Source organism: Ilyonectria robusta (genome assembly GCF_021365365.1).
Source record: "Ilyonectria robusta strain PMI_751 chromosome Unknown BGZ61scaffold_106, whole genome shotgun sequence".
Classification (NCBI taxonomy): Eukaryota; Fungi; Ascomycota; class Sordariomycetes; order Hypocreales; family Nectriaceae; genus Ilyonectria; species Ilyonectria robusta.
The window spans coordinates 11890-37977 of record NW_025764540.1 but is presented as its reverse complement, the minus strand read 5'-3'; the positions used below and the strand labels follow the sequence as shown (position 1 = coordinate 37977).

Below are 26088 nucleotides of genomic sequence, written 5' to 3'. Positions count from 1 at the left end.
AGCCATACAAGATTCCGCTGCCAATCATCCTCGGGTACTGTCTGGGTTATCTCGAAACCGGTCTGGACTGGCCCTGGTCTGGAATGTGGACCCTGATCGTACTGCAACCAGATCGTCAGTGGCGATCTTGACTACAAACTATGGGACACGGCTTATTACTCCATCTAATGAGAGTTTCGTTGAAGACAGGTCGGATCTCGAGGCAGCAATCTGCAATTACCGCCATGCGATGACTACTCTGACAAGCGCAATTCGTGTTGCCAGACAGCCGAAGATAATGCCGACAATGGTTGACTGATCCATGCCAGATCTCGGTGGCACATCGTGCTCGAGTAGTGCTGTGGAGTTGTTCACTAGGAGGAAGCTCATGGTGAATTACTTGACAGTAAGCGAAATGAAGATTAAACCATGGTGTGTACTATGGAAAATATTTAAAAAAAGAATATAGCCGCGCAGTTACCCAGAAGAAAGGCGGCGCGAGACGAGAGGCAAGAAACCTCTGGGGTGGCGCATGGGAACTTACAGGATATTTGGTATGGGTCAAGTTCGCGGCCTGTGTGTGGCTCATGCCCTGGCCATCTGGTAAGTGTAATTCCATCGAGAATTCCTTCGGAATGTAGTACCTGTAGCCATAGCCTACATGGCCCCCGATGACGGCTTATTGAGCTGTATCATCCACACTTCACACACGAGGCCTTTGTGGTGCAGGGTGACGCTTAACAGACCTTTCGTCCCGAGCTTGTGTGGCTTACGAGGCGCACCGTCCAGCAGTAGGTTGATGTCTCGAGAAGAGAGGATTCTTGCATGTGTCAGACGTGGAAGACCAGCAAGCTTGGATGTGTTGGTTAGCAGCGTCGAAAAAATGCAGTTCCAAGGAAGCAAGATGACTCGACCAGCCTTGGATGAATCCTCAGCTCCTCTGCAAACAAAGAGGCCACAGCGCTGCAGCACCATGCCCGACGCACACAACTGGCCTGGAGAAACCAGGTTTCGCTTCTTCTTTGGCCAGCGCCTTGCGGTATTGAGCCTCATCTTGCCGCCGTGGCCGCCGCAAAAGGTCACAATGGCCTCATATGGCCACAAATGGCCCCGATGGCCGCAAATGGCCGCAAATGGCCCCGGTGGCCTCATGTGGCCGTAATGTCGCCCGGTGATGGGGCTCAGACTGTAAGTTGCTGCTCTGGCGTTCTATCATTGGTGGTGGCTGCAGCCCCAAGTATTTGCCTCGTTTAGGCGCCGTCTGGCTGAAACGTGGGGCTCATGAAAGCCGATGGGTTGCAGCGACAAGTCGGAACATTTAAGGGACGCCGAGTCCGTAAGATTCCCAGTTCGAACGGTGGTCATTTCCGCTTCCCTTCCAGCTTAACCCAACGAGATCGATCTTCACCTCATCCTACTACTCTCCTCACTACGCCGCACGACATGGCTGACGACAGCATCAACCTCTATCAGAGCGAACCGTTCGGCGAAGCCCTGAGCCCACAGGGCGACACCGATCATAGGTAATTGATTGACATGTCACTGCCATTCTCTTTCCAGGCTACTTTTCTTACGTCATGCTTCGAATGGATCCAAGGTTCCCGCATTCGACCTCTCTATTCTTCTACACCTCGGATCCGGACCTCGACGATACGAAACTACCCTCGGGTCACATTGCCTTTCCACTCAGTACTTGACTGCTGATGGCACATTCGTGTGGACACATTACATTCCGGACCTCATCAAACGGACTTGCAGACGCAGCAAACATGGACCCAGGACAACCCAAAAGGCCAACGGATATGCTCAAAACCGCCACGGATCCGGTCTTATTATAATTCCTTGGTATGTGTGTGTGTATTGCCCTTTCGCTATACTTTTTCCAGCCCTGTCGGGACTTCAAGGACTTGACGATGCTCATCGGAGCTCCGCCGGCAAGGATTCAAGGAACCCCCAGCTGGACTACATGCTATGATGGATCCCTTGGAATAAACCCGAGCAGTTGATCTATCCGAGCCCGGGTATGAAAACTCCGAAAGCTTAAATGCACCGTGTATGTATATCCCACTAAACTGCGGCTGCATTTTGGCCGAAGGAATTCCTTACCCGGACGGAGGTACTTCCATCGCAAGGCGTAATTCTGAGGATCCTGAGCACCAAGCCCCTGGATGGATTTCCTCTGGATCCTTGCCAGGACCTCGCGATCCCGGGAGCCAGGAAAAAGAAAGCGTACCCCATACATCACGTATCCACCTTCATGTGTGCGAAGTAAACAGAGCAAGCCAAGTGCCATGTTAACTAACCAGGGTTTTTGTGGAAGACCACCATACAATACCCGTGCTGGTCTTTCAACAGGTCAATTGGATCTATTCCCTGGTAGCCCGTGGGATCCGGTGGACGGGATGTTGGCGGGCTCCTACTTACCGGCAAATGCCCCTTTCACCTGGTCTTTCGACGCTACCAATGGCAACGATCCCTTCGCTTTCCGGTACGCTTGGCCAAGAAAACTTCGAGCAATATGCGGATGCCGAAAGAAGGCAAGATGCTAACACAAATTTGCATACAGAGCCGATTCCGAGCCGAATACGGACATGAACAAGTCTACAAGTGTAAAGGGTGCAGTGGCGACGTAAGGATTGAGCCCCAACACCCTTACTCATCGTCATATAACCAACCGTTTTGCCAGAGAGTCGAGCGAGTCCGTTGGCAATCGCGCCATCTTGAAAGCATGCCCGAGCCCAGGCTGCCCGTTCCGCGCAAAAACAAAGCGCGACGTCGATCGGCACCACGCGGCGGTCCATCAGAAGACGGCGCTCTTCTTCTGCGAGCACCGAGGATGCACCCGCAAGGGAGGATGGTCCCGGAAGGACTCGCGCGACCGCCACGTCAAAGCTGTGCACAGCCGGCAGTGCGACTCGCCCTTGCGCTCTGTCGCGCGGATGAGCACGATGCTGAGTCCATGGTCTGAGCATGCCCATACTCGCCGGGATGCGTCAGAGCCGGAACTGAAAGTGCCTGCTGGGACCCTGGCGGAGTCGTTGTCTAGGGAGGAAGCCCTACGTCAGCTCTATGAAGAGAGGCGGATGAGACTGGACGCGGAGAACCAGCTGCAGATGTTGCGGAAGAACTATGAGGAGCGGGATTGCATGCTATTGAAGGTGTTAGCTAACAAGATGAACTTGGGGCATGAGTAATGGGTGGGAGTAACAACTATTCAGGCGACGTCGGTGACAGGCCATCGGAGCGAAGAGCATGTGTATGTATCAACAAGATATGGGTTAAATATTGTACTTGGTCCAGTCACTATTAAAATACTGATGCTGAATGCTTTGATTCATCTAGTCAAAATATTATCCTGAAACCAGGGGAGGTAGACATCCCTCGCCCACGCACCAAGCTCCCGCAGGCCTGCAACAATCCGATAAGTCTCAAGGATGTTCTGCGTACTTCCAAACAGGCGGTGCAGTGTGGCAGCCTTTCCTTTTTGCCATTGCGACGCGAGCGGAGAGGACGGGCGTGAACTGTGGTTGTAGTTGCCGGGTAGATCTTGAACCCATGCAAGGATTCTCGGAGACTCGAGCATTGCCGGCGTTTCGATGGATGTTGTCGTTAATGATTCCATCGCGTCGAGTGGAATTGAAGTTTGGGGCGAAATCCGGGGCTGGGCCCACCCACTGCTGTCGGCAGAGCAAGCAAATCAAGCAAGCAAGCTGCTGCCAGATACAGCCCACAGGGATTTCGAATGTTAGCTCTGGTACAAAGCCTACAGTAACGTACCTATGTTTAGTGGCAGGTAGGGATACCTAGAGATCAACTAGGCTTTTATAGGGAAGAAGGTACTTGTACTACAATCTTATCGTGCTACAGCAGTATCTCTGCGTAAAACAGCATAAAATCATAACTGCAGATGAGATCGACACCTTTCCCTAGTTAATTACTAGTGAAGCCACCCCTACTTAAACGACCCAATAAGATAGACTTAACAGCGGCGATCGTGGCGAATTCAGGTCCCGAACTAACATTTAAAATCCCGGGTGGGCTGTACGTGGATCCATCACTGCAGCAGAAAGACGACAAGTACTGTACGTAGTTGCAGCGAAACGTCAAAAATGCCGAGAAAGCGTCCAGAGACGATATGACCAAGGGTGCACTATGAACTCGAAGCATTCTTACAATCATGTGAACTAGGTCTCGTCTGATCGTTCTTGGTCTAATTATCTCTTTCCTCCCTCGACCGGGGCGTCAATACCGAGGCGGCGGACACCCTGGGCCGGACCCCGCTGTGGTGTGGTGGGCCGCCCGGGGGGAGCATGCGGCTGTGGTCGAATTATCACGGCACTACCCATGTTGAGCTGTAGTTGAGCTGCAGTTGAGATGTGATTGAGCTGCGTCTACCACGCTTGGGATAGCAGCGATGGCCATTTACGGTTTACGGCTTACTATGGGTCATTATGTATCATGGGTTCCTGACAGTTTCAACCAAGTGAGAGCAACAGCGAGGCGGACGAGGTTGGCAAAGGTACGGACGAATATCCCGGCTCTAGTGAAAACGAACTACGAACAGAGTAGTCCCAGCATCTGAGAAAAGTCAACTAAAGAACCATTTCTTCATTTGCCCAGCATCAATTTGCCACTTCCGAGGTATATGAACGAGGTGGTTACTCTCTTTTCTCAGCAGCCGAGCCACAGACTCGTACCCTCTGGCGATGGCACTGTGTAGCGACATGCGGCCGCTGTTGTCTCTGGCCTCCTTCTCGGCAAAACCCGTCAAGCAGCAGCAGCGCCACGGCCTCATGCCCTCAATAGCAGCTATACATGTAAAGCGGTGTGCTGCTAAACTGATCCTTCGCCTCCCTTTGGCGTCCATATTGAGTAGCAGCTGCATTACACCCTGATATCCTCCTATGGCAGCCCAGTGCAGCGGCATGCTGCTGCCGTCATCCTTTGGCCTCATGCACCATGAAGCAGCATGCAGCATGCGGCCGAAGCGGTCCTTAGCCTCCTTATCGGCGCCCTTGTTGAGCAGCGTCTCAACAAACATGATGCAGCTGAGCTGTGTCTCGCATGCGACTAGGAGGGTCAGCACCATCCCATTTGAGCACTGTGCAGTGCAAATGATTGCCACGAGACGCGGCTCTCTCCATTAGCGTCTGTAGGCCGTACCTCAACTGCACCAGACATTGGCTCCCTCAACGTCTTCGCTGCTACCCACATGAAGGCGGAGGGCATGTACTGGGCGAACGAGGTCTGTAAGGGGCTGTATGATTTGGTCACGTTGTCGCTTTCGCCTTCTCTGTATCTCTACTTTATTTATTAATTAGTTATCTACTATAGGGTAGGGTTATTAATTAGTTATCTACTATAGGGTAGGGGGCCGCTGTACCTAGGTACAGTAAAAATAAGAGCCGCACTGCCCCCAGTGCAAATGAGATCCGTTATCTCAGCATCCCTGTACACGCCCTAGCACCTCATGCTTCCAGCAGCTACAGCACCCCAAGCCTCCAAGAGCTACAGCAGCCACAGCGCCCCAAGCCTGATTTGACAGCTGATACAGCGCTACTGCTGCTAACTATCGAATCACTAGACGGCCCTGCACGTCGACCAGAATCTATCCGTTTCGATTCCTTGACTACCTACGTAATAGAATACCTCGCGTAAAACCCCGCGCACAGCCTTATCATATTTCTTGATAGTTATCACAAATGATAGCTGCAAGGGTTGGCTTTCAGGTCGCCACATTTGTTGCACTTTATGGACTGTTAGTTGTGATTTGCTCAAGTTACGGTCAAATAAGAAATACCGGTGGTATGGAACAGACTAATGCAGCGCTTTGACCTTATCACACAGCCCAGCCTCCACTGTCTCTCCGCCTCCTGTGTGCCTCCACTATGGCCTCCTACGGACGATGCTACATAGGACCTGATGACTAGGCTAGCTATGTGACAGACGGTGTGTCGCAGGGGCGATCACCTCTGTCCCGTATGCCAAGCATCTCAGGCGTAAAATGGGACAAGTCGAAACAAGGGTCCGACCTCGGGTCCACCAACACCTCCACTGTCTGCCTCCACTGTCTGCCTCCACTATGGCCTTCACTGCCCCTCCCCCGCTCCAGCACCTACAGCAGCTACAGCGCCCTAAGCAGCTGGAAGCTTTAGGCGCTGGCTTGCACACATAGTAATATTCCCAGACTTGATCAATTCCTCAAATCAATTCAAATCCCTTTGCCGTAAGTCAAGTCACCCACCTTCATCATCCTGTCGGCTTCGAACCGAGTATCGGAATGCTGGCCCCGGACTGCCGGATCCGTATCCTCGTCCGGTTGCCGGGAGGGTTTCCGTTTGCCGGTGCTCATGCCAGCGGGGATGCGGCTGAGCCTCCAGCTCCCCACAGCCCGCCGGATTTGGACTGAGGATCTTGGATTGCGGATCTTGGATTGCGGATCTTGGATTGCGGATCTTGGATTGCGGATCTTGGATTGCGGATCTTGGACCGCGGATCTTGGACCGCTCCGTCTGTCTCCGGAGACTCTGGATACATCCAACGAGGGAGCTTTCCCTCAATCCACCCCAACATCCATTGCCAACCAATCCAATTTATATCCTTTCGTTTCCTTGCATTAGAGGCTGAGACTTTGGGTCCATCACAATCTTGCACAGCTGCCAAGCTCTGAATATGGTCATCACACCTGTTGCCCCAAGCCGGGCGACGAAAGCTGAACAGTGCATACCGCGAGGCAAACCATTGTGCCCTCTGAAACATAGCTAGGCAGACGCGACACAGGTGGATACAATGACTGATCATATTTCTCGGGAGACTTGTTGTTGCTGTGGTTCAGCGTCATTTCCACCAACTCTTGGTCGCTATTCCTTGTTGGAATTAGCCTGACTCTGTGGGTTCGAGTTCGCCCCTCCATCTTCCCGTCCTCAGGCAAGAGGATGATGAATTCCCGCATCAGTCCCTCACCCATTACCCTGACAATCTCGTGGCTGTTCCAGAGCTCGCACACCTCTTCGGAGGTGGAGAACATCAGCTCCGCCTCGGGGACGGCACGGCTCTCCCTTGCTTTGCCAAGCCACGAGGGACCTCAGACGCGGATTACGTCTCGGATGGTGGTAATTATGGCCAGCGGGGCCATTGACCGAATTACATTGTCGGCTCAGCCCATAGCTTGCCTCATGTGCTGCATGGTTACCCTTTCTCCGAAGAGGGCCAGGAGCCTAGACACGACATGGCGTCAGTACTCGGACTCCGCGAGACAAACTGAACTGAGACACCTACGTGGCTATGTAGGTGAAAAGGTTGTTGGACCGGCCATCGCCAGCATCCGCAGCGACGCAAGGGATGAGGCAAACTCCGACGAGGAGCTGCAGTAGCTTGGTGACCAGCATTTGGTGTTGGAGGAGCCCAATCACACTGTCGCTTGCTTGGGTGTTTTCTCGTTCCTCAATGCTCTTGGGCCGAGAGCAGTCGTGATTTGTTCGTGCGATAGTGAGACATGACGTCTGGCCTCGTCAGCTTGCAGTGCTCGAGTTGAATGCGTGGCAGCCCGCACGCCTCAAATTGTGAGACAGAAGCTGATTGCCAATGGAACCGAAGGCGGCAGCCACAATGAAAAGCAAGGCGGCTGGGCGACAAGCACATGGCCCAAAACACCAGAAACGCGGGCATCGCGACTGGGAACACCAGTTTAAGCACCCATTTAAGCACCGTCTAAGCACCCGTCTAAGCACCCGTCTAAGCACCCGTCTAGGCTCCCGTTTAATGGCAAACAAGCGACAAGCTTTGGAAAATCCGCTCGTAGGGCTGGCATCGTCATCCAGTGACAGTCAACTAGACAAGGTCCGGAATGACTCGCGTCGAGCCGTGCGTCGCGGTCGATCCAAACCAAATTAGCCCGTCTTTAAATGGTTTGGCCAGTCTGGGGCCAACAACGACAGCCAAGGCTGTTTAGGTTAGTGGCGAATTAGGAACCTGCCAATCCGCGATAGAGGCATCTAGTATCGCGGGTCGCGGGATGTCAAACGCCTGCTAGTAAATAGTGTCGTCGCTACTGCTCGCGCTATTGCTCGCGCTGGACTGGGGGATCCCGGTGACACGGCTTCGGCTGGGATTCGAACTTGGTTTCTTCGACCGGTCTGGATGACGCGGTCGGCATTGAAACGACGGTCAGGCTGACCGAATCTAATGGTGAGGCAGCGGGCCATTGTGTCTCGCGGGACGACGTGCTATGCAACCCGAGATGGCCACGTCGCGAAGTTCTCGCGGGCCTCAGACAAGCCGAAGCCGGACGTAGAGCAACTGAAGTTACTGAAGAGCGAGACGTCAAAGGTGTGGCCAAGGCAGTGGCGCATCGCCGTATCACCCACCATGATTGATCGTGTCACCACGATTGCAGACATGAGGGAAGCCCTGGTGTAACGTGTTCGTGTAACGCTTTCCGGACTCCCACCGGCTCCGGGATAAGGCCGTTTACTTTGAACATCATCCGTCCGTCACAGCGAGCGCGAGCACAAGTCAGCATCCGATCACACGTCCGACAACGCGTCCGGATCCACGAGGGCGCGGTCCGACACCAAGACAATGCTGGCCCAGGAGCTGAACGACCAGCTGCCGGCCGGCAAGAACAAGCCGAGTCTGAGACAGGCCGGGCGAGAATCTGTGGGAGAATAGGATCTATTTCTGCCTCGTCGCCTCGCCAGCCGGTCGCGTTATCAGAAGAGGCAAGGAACTGCTGGAGTCAATGTGAGATGCAATCAAGGCACACCGGTGTCCATAGACAGCTGGTAATACTCTCCACTGTGGTATTTCGTCGAATAACATCATTACAGACCCAAAGACGCCAATTGGATGCTCATCGACCTTGATCGGACAAAGTAAGACGGACACGACGCAGTACATGGCAGCCGAGGCGCTGTGCAGGTATAACCACACCGACCGGAGCCGCTCTTCTTCGCCCTGCTTTGGATATGCGCGTCAGTCGTGGAGGACTGGGTTTGCTGGCCTAGGGAAGTCACCCAATAAAAGCCGTCTTCGGAAACGGGAAATCGGAGGCTTCAAGTATATTGCTGCTACGAAAGCAGGCGACATGACGGTGGATTGCCTCGAGGGGATCATGGGCGAGCTTCCCGAGGCATTGGACGCTCTCCAGCCTCGTTGTTTTGAGGATCAGCTCGAGACGGTTTGGGGACACGGTGAGGACGAGCTGGGAATCCCCGCGAAAGATCTAGATTTCAACTTCGCCTGCCTCAGAAAGCCATCTCTCAACAGATGCGCCGCCAAGGTCCGCTAGTGCCTATGTCCTGCGAATGATATAACCCCTCAGCCGAGATGTCTCATAAGAAAGGCCTTGCTGGGACACCCAAAAGCGGGTGTTAAGTTGCCTGGATGCCTCGTAGTTCGCGCGACGTTTTTTGCTTTTTTGAGAGTGCTTATATAGCGGTCCTCCGCTCCCCGTCCTGCTCTGAGAACCCAAACCTCTTGTCATCGTTCTTAGCTGACTTGAGTTGAGAACCCGGAAACACAAACGATTCTATCTCTTTCTCCATTCCCATTCTATCATGGCCGACGACATGCAACTTGATGTCCGTCAGGACACTAATGCTGCTTTGTCGGCCGGCGATGCTCTCCTGTCCAAGGACAGTGCCACTTTGTCCGACCATGCTGACAATGTCGACTCTACTGCTTTGAGTGTCATTGTTGCTGCTGTGTCCGGTACCGACGATGCCACGTCATCAAAGACCATTGTCGTTTTGTCGAGCGACGGGTCTGATGGGTAAGTAGTGGCTGTCCTAGTTTCTGCAGTCTCTCTCTGCGTCGAGTCTACCTGCAATTTGCTAACCTCAACGCTTTCCTTGATACTAGGGGCCAGGCCACATCGAACATGGCAGAATCCAATTCCACACCGGGGACAGGCGCCAAGCGAAAAGCACATTGGCGACTGATATTCAGCGAACATCCGATGTACTCCCAACGGCCATGGCACGATGGTCGCCGTGATCTCGTTGATTCCGAAGAGTTTCTGTTACACGGCCCCTCAACTACCCCCATCTCTCTGGAACACTTGATTGCCGAAGTCAAGGGCATCTACGCTGGCTACTCGACGATCGAAACGAAATGTGTAGAGGTGGACGAAGCCCAAACTCTCAAGCACCAAATCCACTCTATCGACGTCATCCCTTTCCTACTTGTGATCCCTTACTATCTCTTGGCTCTACTTCAGCGCGGCCATGTCGACCTGGAAAAAGTCATCCGCGAGGCCTTGCTATCCTCACTCGAGGGGATCGAGAAATTTGTGAGCAAATGCATAGGGGATGACGCGACGGCCTCGTACATCTCCCTCTTTATCTCCCGTGCCTTTGCGATCCGCTCTTTGCCGTCGAATTTGGACCTTCACGTCCCTACCATCGACGAGTGCGTGCAGGGATTGGTGGTTGCTCTGAAATCTCGTGCAAGGGAGTATGCATGGCCCGACTCACAAGCCTCAACCCATCTCACCACCACGGCAATGGGCGACGAGGGACACGCAGAGGCGGTGGTCAGACAGAATGCCCTCACCGTTGGCCGTGACCTACTGGCAGCCATCGACAAGGCGACGGAGAAGGCAAATGACAACATTGCCGAACGAGCCATGAGGACCCCACTCGAAGCCGAGGCAGAGGCTAACTGCGACACCCAGAAGGAGGCCGGACTGGATGCCAATAACGTGAAGTGTAAGCGTTGCGAGGCCAAGCAGGAGAAGAAGAAGCAGAAGAAGAAGGAGAAGCAAAATCCAGTTCTAGCCGACAGCCGGCCTTTGGAAGACCCAAGTCGGTACAAGAAGATCGGCGACATCTACTACATGTTTGTTCAGGGCAGGTGGATGAATGTCAGCTTGACCAACGTCCAATACCACGCTCTGGGAGCCCTCCACGGAGCCGGCATCGACGAGATGCATGACTTCCTCTTGGCATCGAGCCATCCCAGGGCCTCGAAAGCACTCAGAGGTTTGGCTGCCAAACACCGCATGCCTGCGAGACTCTGGAAGCACGGCGTGCATGACCATCTCGAAGTCCTGCGCGCCCGAATGCCCGAAAGTTCGGAACACATGCTGGTTCTTCTCATTCGGTCATACTCGATGATGCAGCTGCTGGAGGAGACGACTGACAGCCGCTACTTCACCGTCGAATGCGCAGGAGATCTGGCTCGATACAGGTACGTCGGGTTACCACTTGGCCGATCGATAGATACACTGACAATCTGAATTAGATTCGCCATTGAGGACCAGGACACCGATGTGAAGATGCATTGGAAAGAGGTCGCGATTAACAAGTACAACATTGTGTCGGACATAGATCCTACCGCTGGTCGCCTTTACCATCACCTCAGCATCCTGTCCATGGACAACTACTCGGCACGCTTCTTCAACGTCCTCAAGGCACTGACTGTGAGCCGGCCATTTGCTATGGCGTGGAAGACTATGATCTCTACCATCCTTCCACACTTCGTGGCACCCAAGGGCCAGACGTCGACCAAGCTGGACCAGGTCCTCTCGTTGGACGAAGACAATCTGTTCACAGCCATTGCCCGCCTGGTTCTGGCTTCGGCCCCGTCCGAGGAGCTGGAACAGAGCGGCTTCGACACTTGCAAGGCGACTCATCTGCTCGCTTTTGGCAGCTTGCTCCCGCTCGTCGCTGGAATCAACGACTCCAAGTCGACTGTGCCTCCTAAGCTGTTCTCCATGTTCCGAACGTCACCGCTTCCGCAGCCTTCCGGTGCCATCATCAACTGGGCCCCATCCTCGGTTGGTCCGGCGTCGCAGTACGCGGAGGTGAACTATTGCATCCACGAGAAGACAACCACTGCGGATGCTTCCCGCGCGACTCAAGGAGAGTATGCCAAGAAGGCCGATGCCACCGCCCCCTCGTCAAGAGGCCTATCTGGCTGGGCCGTGAACAGATCAGTCCCATCTTCCCCCACGGTCGCGGCATCTATCCAGAGCTATACAGTTCGCCCCAGGTATGTATCCATAAATCTTGGCCTTTTTCATCAAATCAATCATCCATACTAACTGGCTGCAGCCCCGAAATTGGTCTTGTACTGTGCCAGTTGTTGCTGCTAGATGATAACTCAGCCGTGGTCGATAGGGCGATCCAGCTGCTGTCTGCCGTCAACATTCGCCTCCTGACTCGGCCCGTGACCCAGGATCTGAAGTTGTGGGAGTACTTGCACGTTCTTCTTGTTTTCATGCGCTGCCTGAACTCACGGCCCGACCTGAAGAAGCGCTGTGGCTACGCATTCCACGTGGAGCTGATGGCACCCCTCCTCAACCTCCTCGTACGCCGCCTCAAGGACCGAGGCGGCCAGGCCTGGGAGATGCTGTTCCGACAGGAGTTCCCCATGCAGTCGGTGCCCCTCAACGCCAGAAACAAGCCGGGAAAGTACGGCATGACAGGCATGGACGCGCAGAGGGAGTACCTTGCGCGTAAGCGAGAACAGCAGCCCAAGAGCGCCATGGTGGACGACACCACGACCAAGGCCACTGGCTCCAAGCAGGGGCAAGAGGCCCAGAACATCAAGCCCGTGAAGCTAGGCGAGGAGCGGCTGTTCACTGTGGTACTGCCCGAGGATCGCCTGCTCCGTGGCTTCCCCTTCGCTCGGCAGGCTCCCTCTCCACGTGAGCCGAAGCAACCTCTCAGCGACAAGCAGATTGCAACCATGAAGTGGGAAGACAAGCAGCTCAGGATCGCCGAGCGCAAAGCCGAAGACTCCGAGAACGAATCGGACTCGAACGAGTCCCTGCATCTCGACCCCATGCCTGTCGAGGCAGGTGTGGCAGGTGAGGCAGACGAGGCAAATGAGGCAGACGAGGCAGATTGGATAGACGAGGGAGATGTTATAGTCGAGGATGATGTCACAGTCGAGGAAGATAACAAAGCCGAGGAAGATAACACACCCGAGGCTGTCGATGAGGAAGATACCGATTCGCTTGCCTGGGGCGTGGAGGAGGCGCTGCATCTTGACCCTTACTTCTACCCACCAGGCTTCTTCGAGAAGTCCAAGTTTGACTTGGCAGACGAACTTGCCTGCCGCGATGGCGTCCAAGATGCTGAGCTGACGGACAACCGCGAACTGCGCATCGTTTGGTCGGCAGTTTCCGGACAAGGCTTTTTCAGTTTCCAGACTGACAAGAACGGAGACTATGCCATCGGCGTCCCCGGAGCAGAGTCTGTGCCGCAGCCCTATTTCGATGCACAGATGCCAGAGTTCATTGTATGCGACAATGGCTCTCGGGTCGCCCATGTCAACCCTGCTGTCGAAGAAGTGGTTGACAAATCGCCCCGTCGTTGGGAGAAGCGTGAAAAGGAACTCGATCAGATGCGCCAGGAGCATGAAGAGGCGCAGCGGGAAGTAAGGAGAAAGAAGCAGGAAGAGGACGAGAAGAGGCAGCAGGAGGAAAAGCAGACGCTGCAGATCATCAGGCCTCAGGGGTCCATTTTGAAGAAGCGTGATGAGGAACTTGAACAGATGCTTCGGGAGCACGAGGAAAAGCAGAGGCTGCAGATCACCAGGCCCCAGGAGACAATGTGGCAGAAGCGTGAAAAGGAACTCTTCCAGATGCGCGATGAGCATGAGGCAAAGCAGACACTGCAGGCGATCGGGATCCAGGAGACAATGTGGAAGAAGCGTGCAATCGAGCTCAATCAGATGCCCCGGGAGCATGAGAAAAAGGAAGGGGGTGACGACGACGGTGAGAACTCCGACGGCTGGACGGAAGTAACTTGTTGAGCTGGCAACCTGCCTCCACAGGTTCTTCTGGGATTAATTGAGGAGGAAATGACAGAATCGAGTTCCGGATGTTTCAGAGCAGAATTAGTGATTCTGCTCATTAACGGTCTAACCATTCATTGTTGTGAGGAGCTACCTTATTAAAGGTGTCGAGCGTATGACTCGATTGTACGGCTTCTCTTGCGCCCTTAGGGATTATCTAGCCGGCCTAGGCTGCGTGTCTAATTCTATAGAATTGCGCCGGGCATCATAGCTAGTGTACGAGAATAAGGTTAATATACTCGTTGGTGTTTACAATAAATTCTCCTCGGAGTGTGAACTCTTCTGGTCACAGCAGCGATGAGTGCGAGTTTGAGGATGTTTCCAGAGTCAGTGTTGACATTTGCGGCGATGGCAAGGCCAACAACACGGAGCTCAGCGATTGCGAGACTAGAGGCAGAGGACTAACGGTAGTGAAGATGCCAGCACCGACCCCCGATGCTCCCATTGCCGTCAACACCACCAAGATCAGTATTAACAGCTGGGAAGGCGTTATCACCGAGATTACGACACTCCGCGACCGACTTACTCGACCTGAAGCCAAGATTAACCCGAGCCCTCTTGGGGCTTGTTCCAGTGAATACGCGCTAAATCCAAGCGCTAACTCCACTGTACAGGAGCGCTGCCCGACGGTGATTAATCAGGACACTGTCTCCAACACATCCTCAGAACGACCGACCATTCAGCTCTGGGACTCATCCAGTACTAAAAAGCAGTCACCTCCCATGCGTGCAACAGATGAGTACTTGGCTATCACGTCAGGCCCATTCGTGGCGTGCGACAACCCAAAGGGTTTGCCCTGGGAGCCCTTGTTTTCCACTGCCCATGGGATCCAGCTTCCTCCTGTCGCATTACTACTACTCGACCATGTCATCATCACCTGTTGATTACGGATACGTCGATGGGGTAGAGCAAGCTGCAGCGACTCGGAAGACAAGCTGTCGCTAATTCCGGTCGTTCGTGATCATCCATGCCTCGTAACCCTTCCGGCACGCTGCAGCTTACGAGACGCAAGGGAGGCATCGGGCAGCTCCCTGTTTCAGCTTGATGTTGCCCGATCTCTTGCTGCCCAACTCGTCATGGCCGTGTCCCTCGTCCACTCATAAGGTTATGCCCATGGAGGTGAGCATCCCGTCGTCTCAAACGTCGACAATTCAGCTGAGACCGTGCACTAGATCTTCATCTCGGCAATCTTCTTTTACAAGTGCCCTCATCCCTCGCTTATCATACAGCAGCTCTTCGCATGATCCGGGGAGCCGGAGCAACTCGAATCGACCAATAATGGTAGTTGGAGTGGGGTATCGGATGGGAAACTACTGTAGGGCTTAGCAAATTGGCCCGCAATATTTCCCGCAAAATGCCCCTTGATTAACTGTATGGGGAAGTGATCTACAGAGATAAGCATGTGGGCTCCAAGACCCTTGGTCATTGGTAGATCTTATAAACCTCCATGGAGTAATTTGCGGGTACTAGTGTGAAAGATTGGGGGCCACTTTGTCGAGTCTATACTCCGTACGGTAGACTACGTAGTGGGAATCACAGGGAAGATGCTCTGACCTGCATAATTAACTGTATGATGATGACTGGCTACCTCTAACGACCTTATCTCTAACAGTCGGTGTGTCCCAGGGGCAATCGCCGTTGTCGCTGGTTGCCTAGCATCTCAGGCATAAACAGATGCTCGTCGGGATCTGCGTTCCGACAGCCGGACCCGCCAAAGAAACACTGAATGAAGCGCGGGGTAGCTCAGATTGGTGAGGTTGCTAGCTGACCTCTAAGTTAGGTAGGTTGATCCAATTCTAATGAATCGCGAACTCTTCTCTTGACTCGGTTATATGCCATGTCTACCTAGGCAAAACTATCGACCCTCGCTGACCTGAATCCCACCGACATGGAAACATCCGCCTTTATTCACGAATGGCTTGACACGATCCACCAGCGGCAATACCCCGGCGATTCCTTATCAACCCCAACCACACCAACACATAAACGAGCCCATCCCTTCAACCAAGAGCCTGAAGAAAACGACGACGAAGCTTCCACCATGAGCGGGCCATCAACACCAAACAAGAGGAGGAGGGTAGAATCCAGGCTGGATGAATTGGACCAGCCTCCTCTAGCTGCTCTCCTCAACCGCATCGCCGCTCTGGAACACGCTGCTCAGTTATCTCCGTCTCGCTCACCCTCACCGATCAAGTCATCCATAAAGTCCACCCCCTCCAACGCATCATCACTACGTCGCAAATTCCCCTCGCTCGACCTCGCCAACGAAGGCATCGTCAAACGCCAACTAACCGGTCCCCGCGCGCCCCACCTCCCCAAGGCCATCAAACACGCGCTCCTCCAGATCCAACGCTTTGAGCGTTGCAAGGGCGTCCTCGCGCCTGGAATGAACACGCCAGACATGGACGCCCTGATGGAGGAATTCGACCTTGACCACACTGCCTTTGCAGGCACTACTCACGAGGGCAGCTGGCTCACGCCTGAGACTGTTGATGGCATTTGCTCTGATGCCCAGCGCTGTTTCGAGATGGGTCACGATGAGCCCGTGTGGAACATCGAGGTGCACAACCCGCTGCTCAAGGATGTGTTTCGCACTGGAGATGAACGTCTCGTCGACTTTAGCCTTTGGTAAGTCGAGTACACATAGCTACGTCTTGGTTGGCTACTTACACTAATGCCTGGTACCCAGCACCACTGCTTCGATCATTGAAGACTATCTCCCCACACCCGCTCCCGACAGACACATCGACTTCTGTCTCTACATTGACCCTCGAGAGGAGCCAGATCTTCGTTACGCCATCAAGACCGAATCCCTGCGCCAAGAGCTCCCCCGGAAGAGCATCAACCACACAACCTACGGCGCTCTGCATTCGTACCCGATCGCCGTCAGCCTCGAGACTACGAGATCTGGCGACGACTTCGACGGGGCTGTCTTGCAAATCGCCATGTGGCAAGCTGCCCACTGGAAGATGCTGCGCTCATTGCTGCATGGAGTTGCACCCGCGCGACTCGTAGCCAGTCGAGACGACACCCGCTCGGAAGCGCAGTACGTGGACGACGCGCTGGACGAACTGGGGGCCTTACATGGCATCATCATGCAGGGACATGATTGGTATTACGCCGCAACGTCCCCCGAGAAGACCAACCCAGATGGCACACCATCGCTGAGAACTGTACGTATGCCCTACCCCAAGAACTGTCCTGGAGTAACGTCCTCTAACTTGCTTGCTATTTACAGATCCTCTGGCTCCATCAACCAATCGGTCGCACCAACTCCGGCTTGGGTATCCATAAAATAGCTGCCTTTCTCGAGCACATAAAGGAATGGACCACATTGGTTTACTGGCAATGGTTCAAGAAATATATACTCGACTGAGATGGCTAATGGACAAAATGCTACGAGAGGAGGGAGCGTCAAGTCGCCTTCCAGTGAGAAAGCAAATGCACTGTGGCTTGACAACCTCTCATCAAAGCATACCAAGACCTCAGCCTTGATCGCGCAGAGGATCGAGTATTACTGGCCCTCTTACTGCGTATCACAGATCTATTCTGATCAGCTCCAGCCTAGGCAGTGGAGGCGTTGGAGGATGACCCGAAGGCCCGTTCTTTGCCAGACTTCTCAGACGATGGGTAGATTCTTCCGTGCGAGTATCAATCGATACTGCTTCTTCGACGTATCTAGAGGTGAAAATGCAGCGTATTTCTTTCTATGAAATGGGGGTAAAGACGTGAAGAGGTGATTTGTGCAGAATTGGAACACGGCGCACTTACTTCTCTTATACTGGATGTTGGATTGACCAGCTGAGCTAAAGGTACAGCGTATAACTAATATTACTAGAGCCAGGGTTAATTAGGTCCATAATTCAATACTTGAGTACCTTAATCTGTAGAATATCCTGCATCTCAAGGCGCTCAGCAATCCATCCCTCCGTTTTATATCCAATTAGGAGACCCCTACTGCACGGCTTCCCTAGCCCCTTGCCCGGTGTCAGCGACCGACAACGGGCCCTGTTCCGGGCCGAGTCCTTCCGCAGGTCGACGGTAAGGCGGTGGCAGAATGCCTTCTCCTCAATCGATCAAGACACTTTGTGTGTCTTGCCTTTTATTCCTTTCATCAGCAACGTACTCATTCTATCCCCCTTCCCTTGGTATTTCCCTTCAACAGAGGGGAATTATTACATTGCACCTGCTCTACTATAATTTTTTATCTCGTTTGCCTTGTTACTTGACACTAGTCAGCACCGTCCATCCTTCTCTCCGCTCTCGTAACAATGACGGCCCAGCCAGAGATCTCTAGGAGACGCCTTCGCAAGCTCACCAACTTTGAAGAGAATGATCTGCGCGACATGATTCAACCTCACCTTGTCCGCCTGTCAATGCCGTCAACCATATCACGGGACTCTAGTAGTTCATCCATTGGTCGCCTCGATGTCCTGCCTCAAGAACTACTTCTTGAAGTTCTCGACCTCCTCGACTTCCAGTCCCTGTCTCGGCTTTCCCGCGTCTCTCTTAAAGGAAAGAGGGCCGTAGAAGCATTGCGATCATATCGCGATGTGATGACACATTCCCCAGCAATACTCGGCGCGTTGGGAGCAACACGGCTGCTTCAAATTCACTCGGCCGCGTTGCTTCGACAAGTGCTTCTGGAAGGGCAGTGTGTCTCCTGTTTCGAATTCGGAGCCTTTCTATTCCTCCCAACCTGCGAGAGAGTCTGCTTTGACTGTCTTCACGAAAACCACGCACTCCACATGACGACGGTGACCTTCGCGAAACAGTGGTTTGCCTTGACGGACGACCAGATAGGGAGAATACCTATCCTGCACAGCATTCCTGGTTCTTATTGTGTTATGTGGCAGGTCACACATCGTCAGATTCACCGTCTCGTCAGCATCAAACAACTCAAGCAGTTAGCAATCGACGTGCACGGTTCGCCAGAGAATGTGGCCAAGCTCATGCCCAAAGACTCGTCTGGAATGGAGTACAACGAGTTCCACACTCTCAGGCGGTTTCATGAAGCCCCTTTAGAGCCACCTGGATGCGACCTGTCAAAGCTCCCACCAGATGAGAACTATGTGAGAGACAAGTATTGCGGGATGGCATCTATCCGAATGCCTGTTTTGACCAGTTCTGGTCCTGATTATGGCCGAATGTGTCTAGGTTGCAAATACGAAGAGTCTGGGCACTTTCTCGGGTCTAGGCCCTTTTCTGCGGTTGGAGACCCTCTGCCACCAAATATCGACCCAGCTCGTCTGCTTCTTGCGACATTGACCCGACTTCGAGCAAAGAGTGGGTTTATAGACCACATTAGGGAGTGTTCTGGAATTCGTCGAATGCTCCATTACTGGGGTGACGATTTTTGAGTATGTTCTCTGTGCGTGCAGTCATCAAAGCCGGTACAGACAGAAACTAAACTTATACAAACCGGGAAAGCCAACGCGAACCAGATCTTGACATGACCGGAGAAAGGACAACCGCTATGGTATCACAATCTAGAGATACCGATTCTCTACCTCTGCGCGTCCTGGGGTTAATGGACAGGCGCTGAATCGTTCAGCTCCACGCCATTGACTGTCGCTACTGCCTGCTGCTCCTCTTCCAGTCGTCTTTGACAGCTCGGTTCTCAACTCTCTCAGCTCCAACTGCGCCTTCTCCTCATCATACGGTTCGGCATGCTCAAAGTCAATCGTTTTCGCTTGCCCCGTTGAACGATCCACCGCAAAGTTCAAGCGATTCGCGTCTGCGTCTGGGAGCGGGGGGAGCCTTGGGATCAGAAGATACGGACGGCACAAGGTGTCCTAGTCAAACATGGGGCTGGGAAGTAAGGATATCGTGAGATAATAGACTCTGTTAGTGCCCGGATTCGGTACATGCCCTCCTCATCCGTGATTTCCTGGCTCAGCACCTCGATCTCTTAGTTCCGTATGACGTTTGAGGTGTCATCCGGCGAGTTTGATGAGGGACTCATGTTCGTCATTGTGGTGGAGTCCGGTGATTCCGTCTTGGCCGGACAGCCCGAAGGCCTCAACTATTTCCTAGAATAACGAACTAACAGTCAGGGATAAATGGATCAGAACCTCAATGGCAAATACCCACTCAAGACCCTGTTCCCCGTAGCCAGCTATAAATAACTTCGCGTGATTGAAACGATGAGATTCCGAAGCTAGCGGGCGCTTGTGGACAGGCTCTAAATTGCACTACGCCTTACGCATAGCGGAGTGCGCATTCATTCCCCTTTGCCACGGTGGGTTTTAGCTTCTGGCACATGCCTGCGGAATCCGCTTCTATCGACAATGATCCCGACATTAAAGATAGGCAATTGTAATCAAGCCCTAAATTCTCATTTGAGCAGCCACCAAATTGCAACTGTGTTTTGGACGAGGCCGCGTCCCGGCTTAACAGGCCGTCGATTCGTTAGTGCAACTGAGCCGTGATTCAACCCCATGCAGAATTTTGCGTCATCAGCGGTGGCCGTCTTGGGTCAAAACAGGGCGCTACTTCAACTCAAACACTCGCAAAATTTTTAGATGATCCGAATGAACGCCTGCCCGGTCGCGTTCTAGTCGCTATGCTAGATACCTGTCGCACAATAGGCACGGTGCGCAAAAGAAAGAAGGAAAAAAGATCCCAAAGCGGTAAAAGAATTCAATACAGGGCTATAGCTAGCTACTGAAGCCAACTGTAGCGCTGTATTTTATAGCGGCCTGTAGCGACTACACCTCAGCTCTGCAGCCTGCTATAAAAGAGAAGGCTGCAGCTGGTAGAGCCGCTTTACGATAGTGGGTTATAGTGGGCTACAGTGAGCAGCCCATACTTTTGCACTGAGAGCGCAGCTCCAGCAGGCAAAACAGTACCAAACGCCCCCAGAAGGGATCTTCTGCAGCTGGTGTCGAGTGGACGTCTCGCGACTCCGCCGCCTCCACAGTAGACAGACGTTCGTTGAACATGAGCCGAGAACCATCAACGACCCAATCAATGTAGCAACACTCTATGTGGGTTGCAAGCCCCTTTGGGGTTCTCGCATAAAGCCCAGGGATCCTGCACCACCGAATATAATTGGCTTCGTCCTGTCCCAGATACTGGAGACCCAACGCGGTTGACCGCATATGCACCGTGACCCCGTGGAACCAAACCTGCAAGATCCAACAGATAACATGGCGGCGCTGGGTTGAATTCCATCCCTACTGTACCTGTTCAAGATAGGCATTTTTCGTCCATGCAACTGAGCACATGTGGCGCACTAACACGAGGGCGGACGAGTTTTGGCCGGTCGTACAGGTGGTCAGGGGTCAGGGCGACGGGCATCTTGGCTGAGTGGCAATGGATCTGTGCGTGTGATAAGGCGTGTGATTGCACGACGGACGAGAATCTGAAGTGTTGAGGAATGTCCACGCGACCTGTTCCGTCCACACTCCGTCTCAAAGGGGAAAACACTACAGATGAAAACTCGTTGCGGCCCGCTTTGACCTGTGCGAAGAGGCAGAAGGCGGAGGCTAAAGCGCTTAGGGATCTAGCGGCTCAACGCCTGGGACGAATGGAAACACGCACACTTCAAAGTGACGGGGGCATGACGCTGTTACGTGTGCCGATGCTGTGCAGTGCCAGACGCCGCTCAGCCCTAGCATCCATCCGGAGAACTTGCATCAGATGGACTGCGGCTGAGCTAAGCTGGCCTGAAGCGTGTGAGGAACCAACATTGTCATCATGACGGCGGCGGCTTCTGCTCACTCACCCTCTGCGCAAAGCCTCGAGCCACGACTAGGCCCGTTGCGTCGAGGAGACCTGGCACTACTTCCCACAAACGTGATAACGCGGCCGGCTCCGGGGGGCTAGAGCGTTGACAACCCGGGGGAGCCCTGCGGCGGAAAGAGGCAACATCATTGGAATCGCGGGAGCCTGAGTGGTGAAGCCCCTGGTGATCAGCATCCCGACTGGGCTAGCTACGTTAGTAGGATTTGCCAAGTGCCAGGACCAGTCCTTGCGGCGGCATTGGTGGTGTTCAAGTCTCTCAGACCTCTCGGATCCCTTGGCCAGCAACATATATGTGTGCCCTCATCTCCTTTTCCGTTTCTGCTTCCATGCCAGGTAGTTTGACCAAGTGCATTAAGTGCCTCTTCTCTTTCAGAGAAGCCTCTCCATCGTTTTGTTTGATTCCCGCTTCGCACATTTCTTCACATTTAATTATGGCCGAGTCGGGCTCGATGGCGGCCAAGCCTCCACAACCCCATGCCAACCTCGATGGCCTCGGCATCTTTTGGATCACGTTTGCCCTCTCGTGGACCTTTATTGTCGCAGGCGGCATGATCTTCCTCTGGCGGCGTCGCGACATGCCCATGTTGAGGATTCGAGGTCTACCACTATCTTTCCTTGCTATTACGTTGCTCCATCTCTACTGGGGTGCAGTCCAGACCGGCTATGTCTGGTTCCCTCTTGCTGCACCCGAGATCGAGTTCTGGATCATGAGTGTCTACCTCCCATGTGGTATAGCTCTATTCCATGCCTCCAACAGCCGCTTTCTCTATGTCGCCAAGACCCAGAAGGAACTCTTTGCTTCAGACACTGCCTCCATTATAAGCACGCCTGCCAAGACCAAGTCCTTTCTCCGCCGGTTTCAATCTCTCAACTACACGCAAAAGATTCTAATCTTTGTGGGCGCGGGTATGGCTTTTCAGGTAATGCAGCTTGAGGGTGGTATTCCCATTTCAATTGCTGACCTAAAAGACAGCTCCTACTTACACTCTTTATGTTCCTCATTTCGCGAAAGTTCCATTCCTCCTTCGGCATCCCAGGTACTGAGGTTACAGGAACCGAAGACGCTCAGAAGTCTCAAATGCGCAGAGGCTGGGAATGGTAGTATTAACTATATCTCCGGAATAATCTAGTACTAATATATTTCTCTAGGTGGCCATCTGTCTTTTGGCAGTTCTTCTGGGCGTGGATAGTCGCTCCCTACATCCTATGGGAGGCCCGTGGAATCAATGATACACAAGGATGGAGGACCCAAACTATTGTTTGCTGCCTTTCAAGGTTAGTGTCTCTTGATAAAATGACCGAACTCTATACTGACCACTTAGCAGTCTTCATGCTACCCCTATGTGGCTTGTTGCTTTATATGTTCCTGCCATGTCTGCGGTTAATAAATACTGGATTCCTCCTCAATGGTAGCTATCTTAATATCCACATGATGACCGAGCTCACTCTATTCAAGGATTGCCCTCTCCATTATGTTGCTCGAGAGCTTCACTATCTTCCTTCCCTGCTGGGAAGTCGCTAGATACCAGACTCTACATCAGGAGGCCCTCGAGTCAATCGCTCAATGGCAACTTAACAAGCGCGTCGGCAAGGCCTCAAGGTCGATCACCACAATATCCACACGGGCAGCTGGCTCGTATCTGACTGCACAGTCAAAGGATGGCTCTACAAATAGCGGCTCCACCACAAGCGACTCCGGTGCGAGTATCCTCACCATGGAAGCGCTTGAGTACGTCCTTGATCGAAACCCTGGGCCTCTTCAGCGATTCTCTGCCCTCCGGGATTTCTCTGGAGAGAATATTGCCTTCTTGAGAGCCGTCTCTGAGTGGAAGTATTCGCTTCCTCCAGAGGTTCACGACCCAATCCAGATCAAGGATGCCAAGCTCCAGGAACTTGTCCGCGAACGATTCAATAGCGCTCTCCGAATCTACATTGACTTCATCAGCTCTCGGGATGCTAAATTCCAAATCAACATTTCCTCCCAAGACCTCAAGAAGCTGGAAACTATTTTTGAGTCGTGCGCCCGCAGTCTCTATGGGGAGACGCGCGAGGTTGATCTCGCTACGCCCTTTAACTCCTTTCCCATGACTACCCCAGTCAGGTCGTCTGCTGCGTCATCTCACGGTTCCGAGACTGGTATCATGGCCGAGTCGATCAACGAGACGGATGCAATTGGAGACAAGGCCATGTACTGGGGTGATATCCCCGACGGCTTCGATGCCACCGTTTTCCATGAGGCCGAAGCAAGCATCAAATACCTTGTCTTCACTAACACTTGGCCAAAGTTTGTTAAATATCGACAAAACCGCAATTCTTGATGGGTTTGGATCATAGGGGAGCAAGATTTTGACTCCTCAAAGGAGGAAAACAAGTCGGTTTCTTAAAAAAGGACAGCTTTCCACAACGAACAAAGGGAATGAATTATGTCATGATATTAACGCCTATTTCCTTTTTGTAGTTTGATCAAGTCTTGTTTGCTTCATTATATATGACACGGCCGATGCGAAAGAAGAATGCGGCGTGTATCATGACAGTCTCAGTGATTCACAATCAACTGCATGCGCCTTTACCCAACCAGCTCTGAACACATCGTTTCAATTCCTGTGATGGTAAGCAGCCGGCGCGACACGCTGGCACCTCCACCAGCCATCTAGTCATTGAACCATCTAACGGCAATGTGTTTTTGGTTTCTTTAACAGCAGGTGAATTAAAATTGCTGCCATGTCTCACATAACGTATGTCGAGATTCGTCGATATCTCCCTCAAGGAGTCAAGCGGATCATTGCGCATGGCGGTGGCTGCTGGATTGGCGAAGTCGACGCAACGACGGTCCTCAAGTATCCTCACACTCGTGACGAGATGAGATGGATTCAGATCGAAGCCAAGATTCTCAGTGTTCTCGGACACCATCCTCGTATCGTCCAGTCCAAAGGCCTAACGAAAGACAGTCTTCTCCTAGAGTTTGCCCCAAATGGCAATCTACACGACTACCTCATAGCTCACCCAGAGGTATCTCTCGAGCGACGTCTAGCCTGGTATATATAAGCCACTGAAGCCGTGGCCTATATCCACTCGAAACGAATCCTCCACTGCGATATCCGCTAAGATAATCTCCTGCTTGACGCCAATCTCGACCTTAAGCTGGCCGACTTCCAGGGCCAGTGCTTCTCTGCTAACGGCGATATCCTTCTTAACGCGCTCTCTGTCGAATCTACTAAGGCATACCTACCCCGAACACCAGCGGATTATGCAAACATGAGGACGGATCTGTTCGCCCTCGGAAGTGTCATCTACTTCATCATAATGGGGCATGAGGTGTTCCCCTGGACAAGTCCAAAGACGAAGACAAAATCGAGCGTCGATTCCGCGCCGGCGTATTTCCCACTGATGCATGCGTATGCGCTGCTATCACCGCAAAAATGCTGGAAACAACTCTACTCGTCGGCACCACAAGTTCTGGCCGACTTAGAGGCTGTGCGGGAAGCCGTCGCTCGCGGCGAGACGCCAGATTCTGTTTCGGATGGGCACGCTCCGCCCCCAGCGACATCGTGGCTGAGCGGCCTCTGCGACGATGCGCAGAGGTTGAAGGTACCCCCGCCATATCGCCAGCTCGTAGGCTTTGATTGAAACACTCTACTACCCGCCACTCACTACTGGGTCTCTGACAATGACGCACGGGAGTGATGTTTCGGCTGCATCGATAAGAGGAAGCAAGACGAGTTGACACGGTGGATGTCAAATTGGGACCCTTCTACGACTGGCTGGATATTGACATTTGAACCCTCACACTCGGCCGCGCACCATGAGTCCTGATATTTCTCTGCTGCAGCAGCGAATGAGGGCCAGCGGGGAATGCAATGGGTTGAACGAAGGCTGCGCAGCGGAAACGCGGACCATCTGGCGGAGGGCGATTGCCCTTGCGGATTTGCTGGACAGAATGGATGGGACGTGACGGTTGATCAGGGAGGATTACTTGGACTTCCAGAATGGTCCTTGAGGCTCGAGGCAGAACTCTACGAGTTTCATGTTCAGTACCCAGAGAAACCGTCCCTAACGGACGTGTCACGTCGCAGGAGCTCTTAGTTCCTCATGGAGTGTGGGTAGTGTCACGATATAACCTCACGGTGGTGACGTTACGTGACCATGTGAATCGAGCTTTCTCGAACCTTTCACGGCGTCTAGGATCTATTGATTGACTACACTCCGACATCTCATGCGAGATAACTGGGGCTGTTCGATGCCTCACTGGATATCGAACAGCACTGCTCATGCCGCGCCAGCTTTTGACCCACGTCTTTCGGGACATCCGGTCCCAAGAGTGGGACAAATCCCAGTTTCGGTCCCAATGAAAGCAACCTATCGAGGTTAGACTGTGACAGCTGCGGCCCACGCTGGCGTGAATCTCTTTTGGGGGTTGTGACTCGACTTTGGCGGATAATTCTGGCCGCTTATGCAACGTGACGCGTACTTGGTGTGCCAAAGTATGCTGACCCTCAGGAACAACAATAGGTTCCAAGTTATATTTAAAAACTCTTTAAATACTCTCTCTTAGCA

The 26088-nt window shown here is 53.1% G+C and overlaps 11 protein-coding genes across 11 annotated transcripts; 9 read left to right on the top strand and 2 right to left on the bottom strand.

Annotated features, from left to right (window-relative positions):
- Positions 1-301: 301 nt before the first annotated feature.
- BGZ61DRAFT_524705 (uncharacterized protein) lies at positions 302-2226 on the top strand (the record flags this gene model as incomplete). Its single annotated transcript, XM_046252667.1, has 6 exons — positions 302-385; positions 449-582; positions 915-1167; positions 1282-1502; positions 1540-1832; positions 1866-2226. 6 exons carry the CDS (start codon positions 302-304, stop codon positions 1952-1954), a joined length of 1074 nt encoding a protein of 357 aa, XP_046093292.1. The 3' UTR covers positions 1955-2226.
- Positions 2227-2381: 155 nt separating this feature from the next.
- On the top strand, positions 2382-3173 carry BGZ61DRAFT_542275 (uncharacterized protein; the record flags this gene model as incomplete). The annotated part of the gene is made up of 3 exons (XM_046255164.1): positions 2382-2467; positions 2546-2608; positions 2666-3173. The coding sequence occupies 3 exons, from the start codon at positions 2382-2384 to the stop codon at positions 3171-3173; spliced, it is 657 nt and encodes a 218-aa protein (XP_046093291.1).
- Positions 3174-4567: 1394 nt separating this feature from the next.
- On the bottom strand, positions 4568-5020 carry BGZ61DRAFT_487928 (uncharacterized protein; the record flags this gene model as incomplete). Its single annotated transcript, XM_046250046.1, has 1 exon — positions 4568-5020. The coding sequence occupies one exon, from the start codon at positions 5018-5020 to the stop codon at positions 4568-4570; it is 453 nt and encodes a 150-aa protein (XP_046093290.1).
- Positions 5021-6209: 1189 nt separating this feature from the next.
- BGZ61DRAFT_546030 (uncharacterized protein) lies at positions 6210-7367 on the bottom strand (the record flags this gene model as incomplete). Its single annotated transcript, XM_046255322.1, has 3 exons — positions 6210-6645; positions 6707-7037; positions 7258-7367. The coding sequence occupies 3 exons, from the start codon at positions 7365-7367 to the stop codon at positions 6328-6330; spliced, it is 759 nt and encodes a 252-aa protein (XP_046093289.1). The 3' UTR covers positions 6210-6327.
- A 796-nt stretch (positions 7368-8163) lies between these two features.
- BGZ61DRAFT_524703 (uncharacterized protein) lies at positions 8164-9358 on the top strand (the record flags this gene model as incomplete). Its single annotated transcript, XM_046252666.1, has 3 exons — positions 8164-8391; positions 8478-8721; positions 8808-9358. The coding sequence occupies 3 exons, from the start codon at positions 8164-8166 to the stop codon at positions 9266-9268; spliced, it is 933 nt and encodes a 310-aa protein (XP_046093288.1). The 3' UTR covers positions 9269-9358.
- Positions 9359-9460: 102 nt separating this feature from the next.
- On the top strand, positions 9461-14044 carry BGZ61DRAFT_406608 (uncharacterized protein). The gene is made up of 4 exons (XM_046243161.1): positions 9461-9751; positions 9841-11169; positions 11224-11973; positions 12036-14044. The coding sequence occupies exons 1-4, from the start codon at positions 9537-9539 to the stop codon at positions 13741-13743; spliced, it is 4002 nt and encodes a 1333-aa protein (XP_046093287.1). The 5' UTR covers positions 9461-9536; the 3' UTR covers positions 13744-14044.
- A 157-nt stretch (positions 14045-14201) lies between these two features.
- Positions 14202-14669, top strand: BGZ61DRAFT_542272 (uncharacterized protein; the record flags this gene model as incomplete). The annotated part of the gene is made up of 1 exon (XM_046255163.1): positions 14202-14669. One exon carries the CDS (start codon positions 14202-14204, stop codon positions 14667-14669), a length of 468 nt encoding a protein of 155 aa, XP_046093286.1.
- Positions 14670-16294: 1625 nt separating this feature from the next.
- Positions 16295-17602, top strand: BGZ61DRAFT_406606 (uncharacterized protein). Its single transcript, XM_046243160.1, has 3 exons — positions 16295-16413; positions 16475-16958; positions 17024-17602. The coding sequence occupies exons 1-3, from the start codon at positions 16313-16315 to the stop codon at positions 17159-17161; spliced, it is 723 nt and encodes a 240-aa protein (XP_046093285.1). The 5' UTR covers positions 16295-16312; the 3' UTR covers positions 17162-17602.
- A 559-nt stretch (positions 17603-18161) lies between these two features.
- Positions 18162-19145, top strand: BGZ61DRAFT_375978 (uncharacterized protein; the record flags this gene model as incomplete). Its single annotated transcript, XM_046242463.1, has 1 exon — positions 18162-19145. One exon carries the CDS (start codon positions 18162-18164, stop codon positions 19143-19145), a length of 984 nt encoding a protein of 327 aa, XP_046093284.1.
- Positions 19146-21965: 2820 nt separating this feature from the next.
- Positions 21966-23852, top strand: BGZ61DRAFT_524700 (uncharacterized protein; the record flags this gene model as incomplete). The annotated part of the gene is made up of 5 exons (XM_046252665.1): positions 21966-22454; positions 22508-22632; positions 22684-22809; positions 22860-22943; positions 22991-23852. 5 exons carry the CDS (start codon positions 21966-21968, stop codon positions 23850-23852), a joined length of 1686 nt encoding a protein of 561 aa, XP_046093283.1.
- Positions 23853-24255: 403 nt separating this feature from the next.
- BGZ61DRAFT_542268 (uncharacterized protein) lies at positions 24256-25161 on the top strand (the record flags this gene model as incomplete). Its single annotated transcript, XM_046255162.1, has 2 exons — positions 24256-24543; positions 24676-25161. The coding sequence occupies 2 exons, from the start codon at positions 24256-24258 to the stop codon at positions 25159-25161; spliced, it is 774 nt and encodes a 257-aa protein (XP_046093282.1).
- Positions 25162-26088: the final 927 nt, after the last annotated feature.

Bases quoted from the DNA above. Each gene is read 5' to 3' on its own strand.
- BGZ61DRAFT_406606 (XM_046243160.1), top strand. From the start codon at position 16,313: ATGGGTCACGATGAGCCCGTGTGGAACATCGAGGTGCACAACCCGCTG. The intron at 16,414-16,474 runs GTAAGTCGAGTA...CCTGGTACCCAG, and splicing joins CTCGTCGACTTTAGCCTTTG to CACCACTGCTTCGATCATTG. The intron at 16,959-17,023 runs GTACGTATGCCC...TGCTATTTACAG, and splicing joins GCACACCATCGCTGAGAACT to ATCCTCTGGCTCCATCAACC.
- BGZ61DRAFT_406608 (XM_046243161.1), top strand. From the start codon at position 9,537: ATGGCCGACGACATGCAACTTGATGTCCGTCAGGACACTAATGCTGCT. The intron at 9,752-9,840 runs GTAAGTAGTGGC...CCTTGATACTAG, and splicing joins TCGAGCGACGGGTCTGATGG to GGGCCAGGCCACATCGAACA. The intron at 11,170-11,223 runs GTACGTCGGGTT...AATCTGAATTAG, and splicing joins GGAGATCTGGCTCGATACAG to ATTCGCCATTGAGGACCAGG.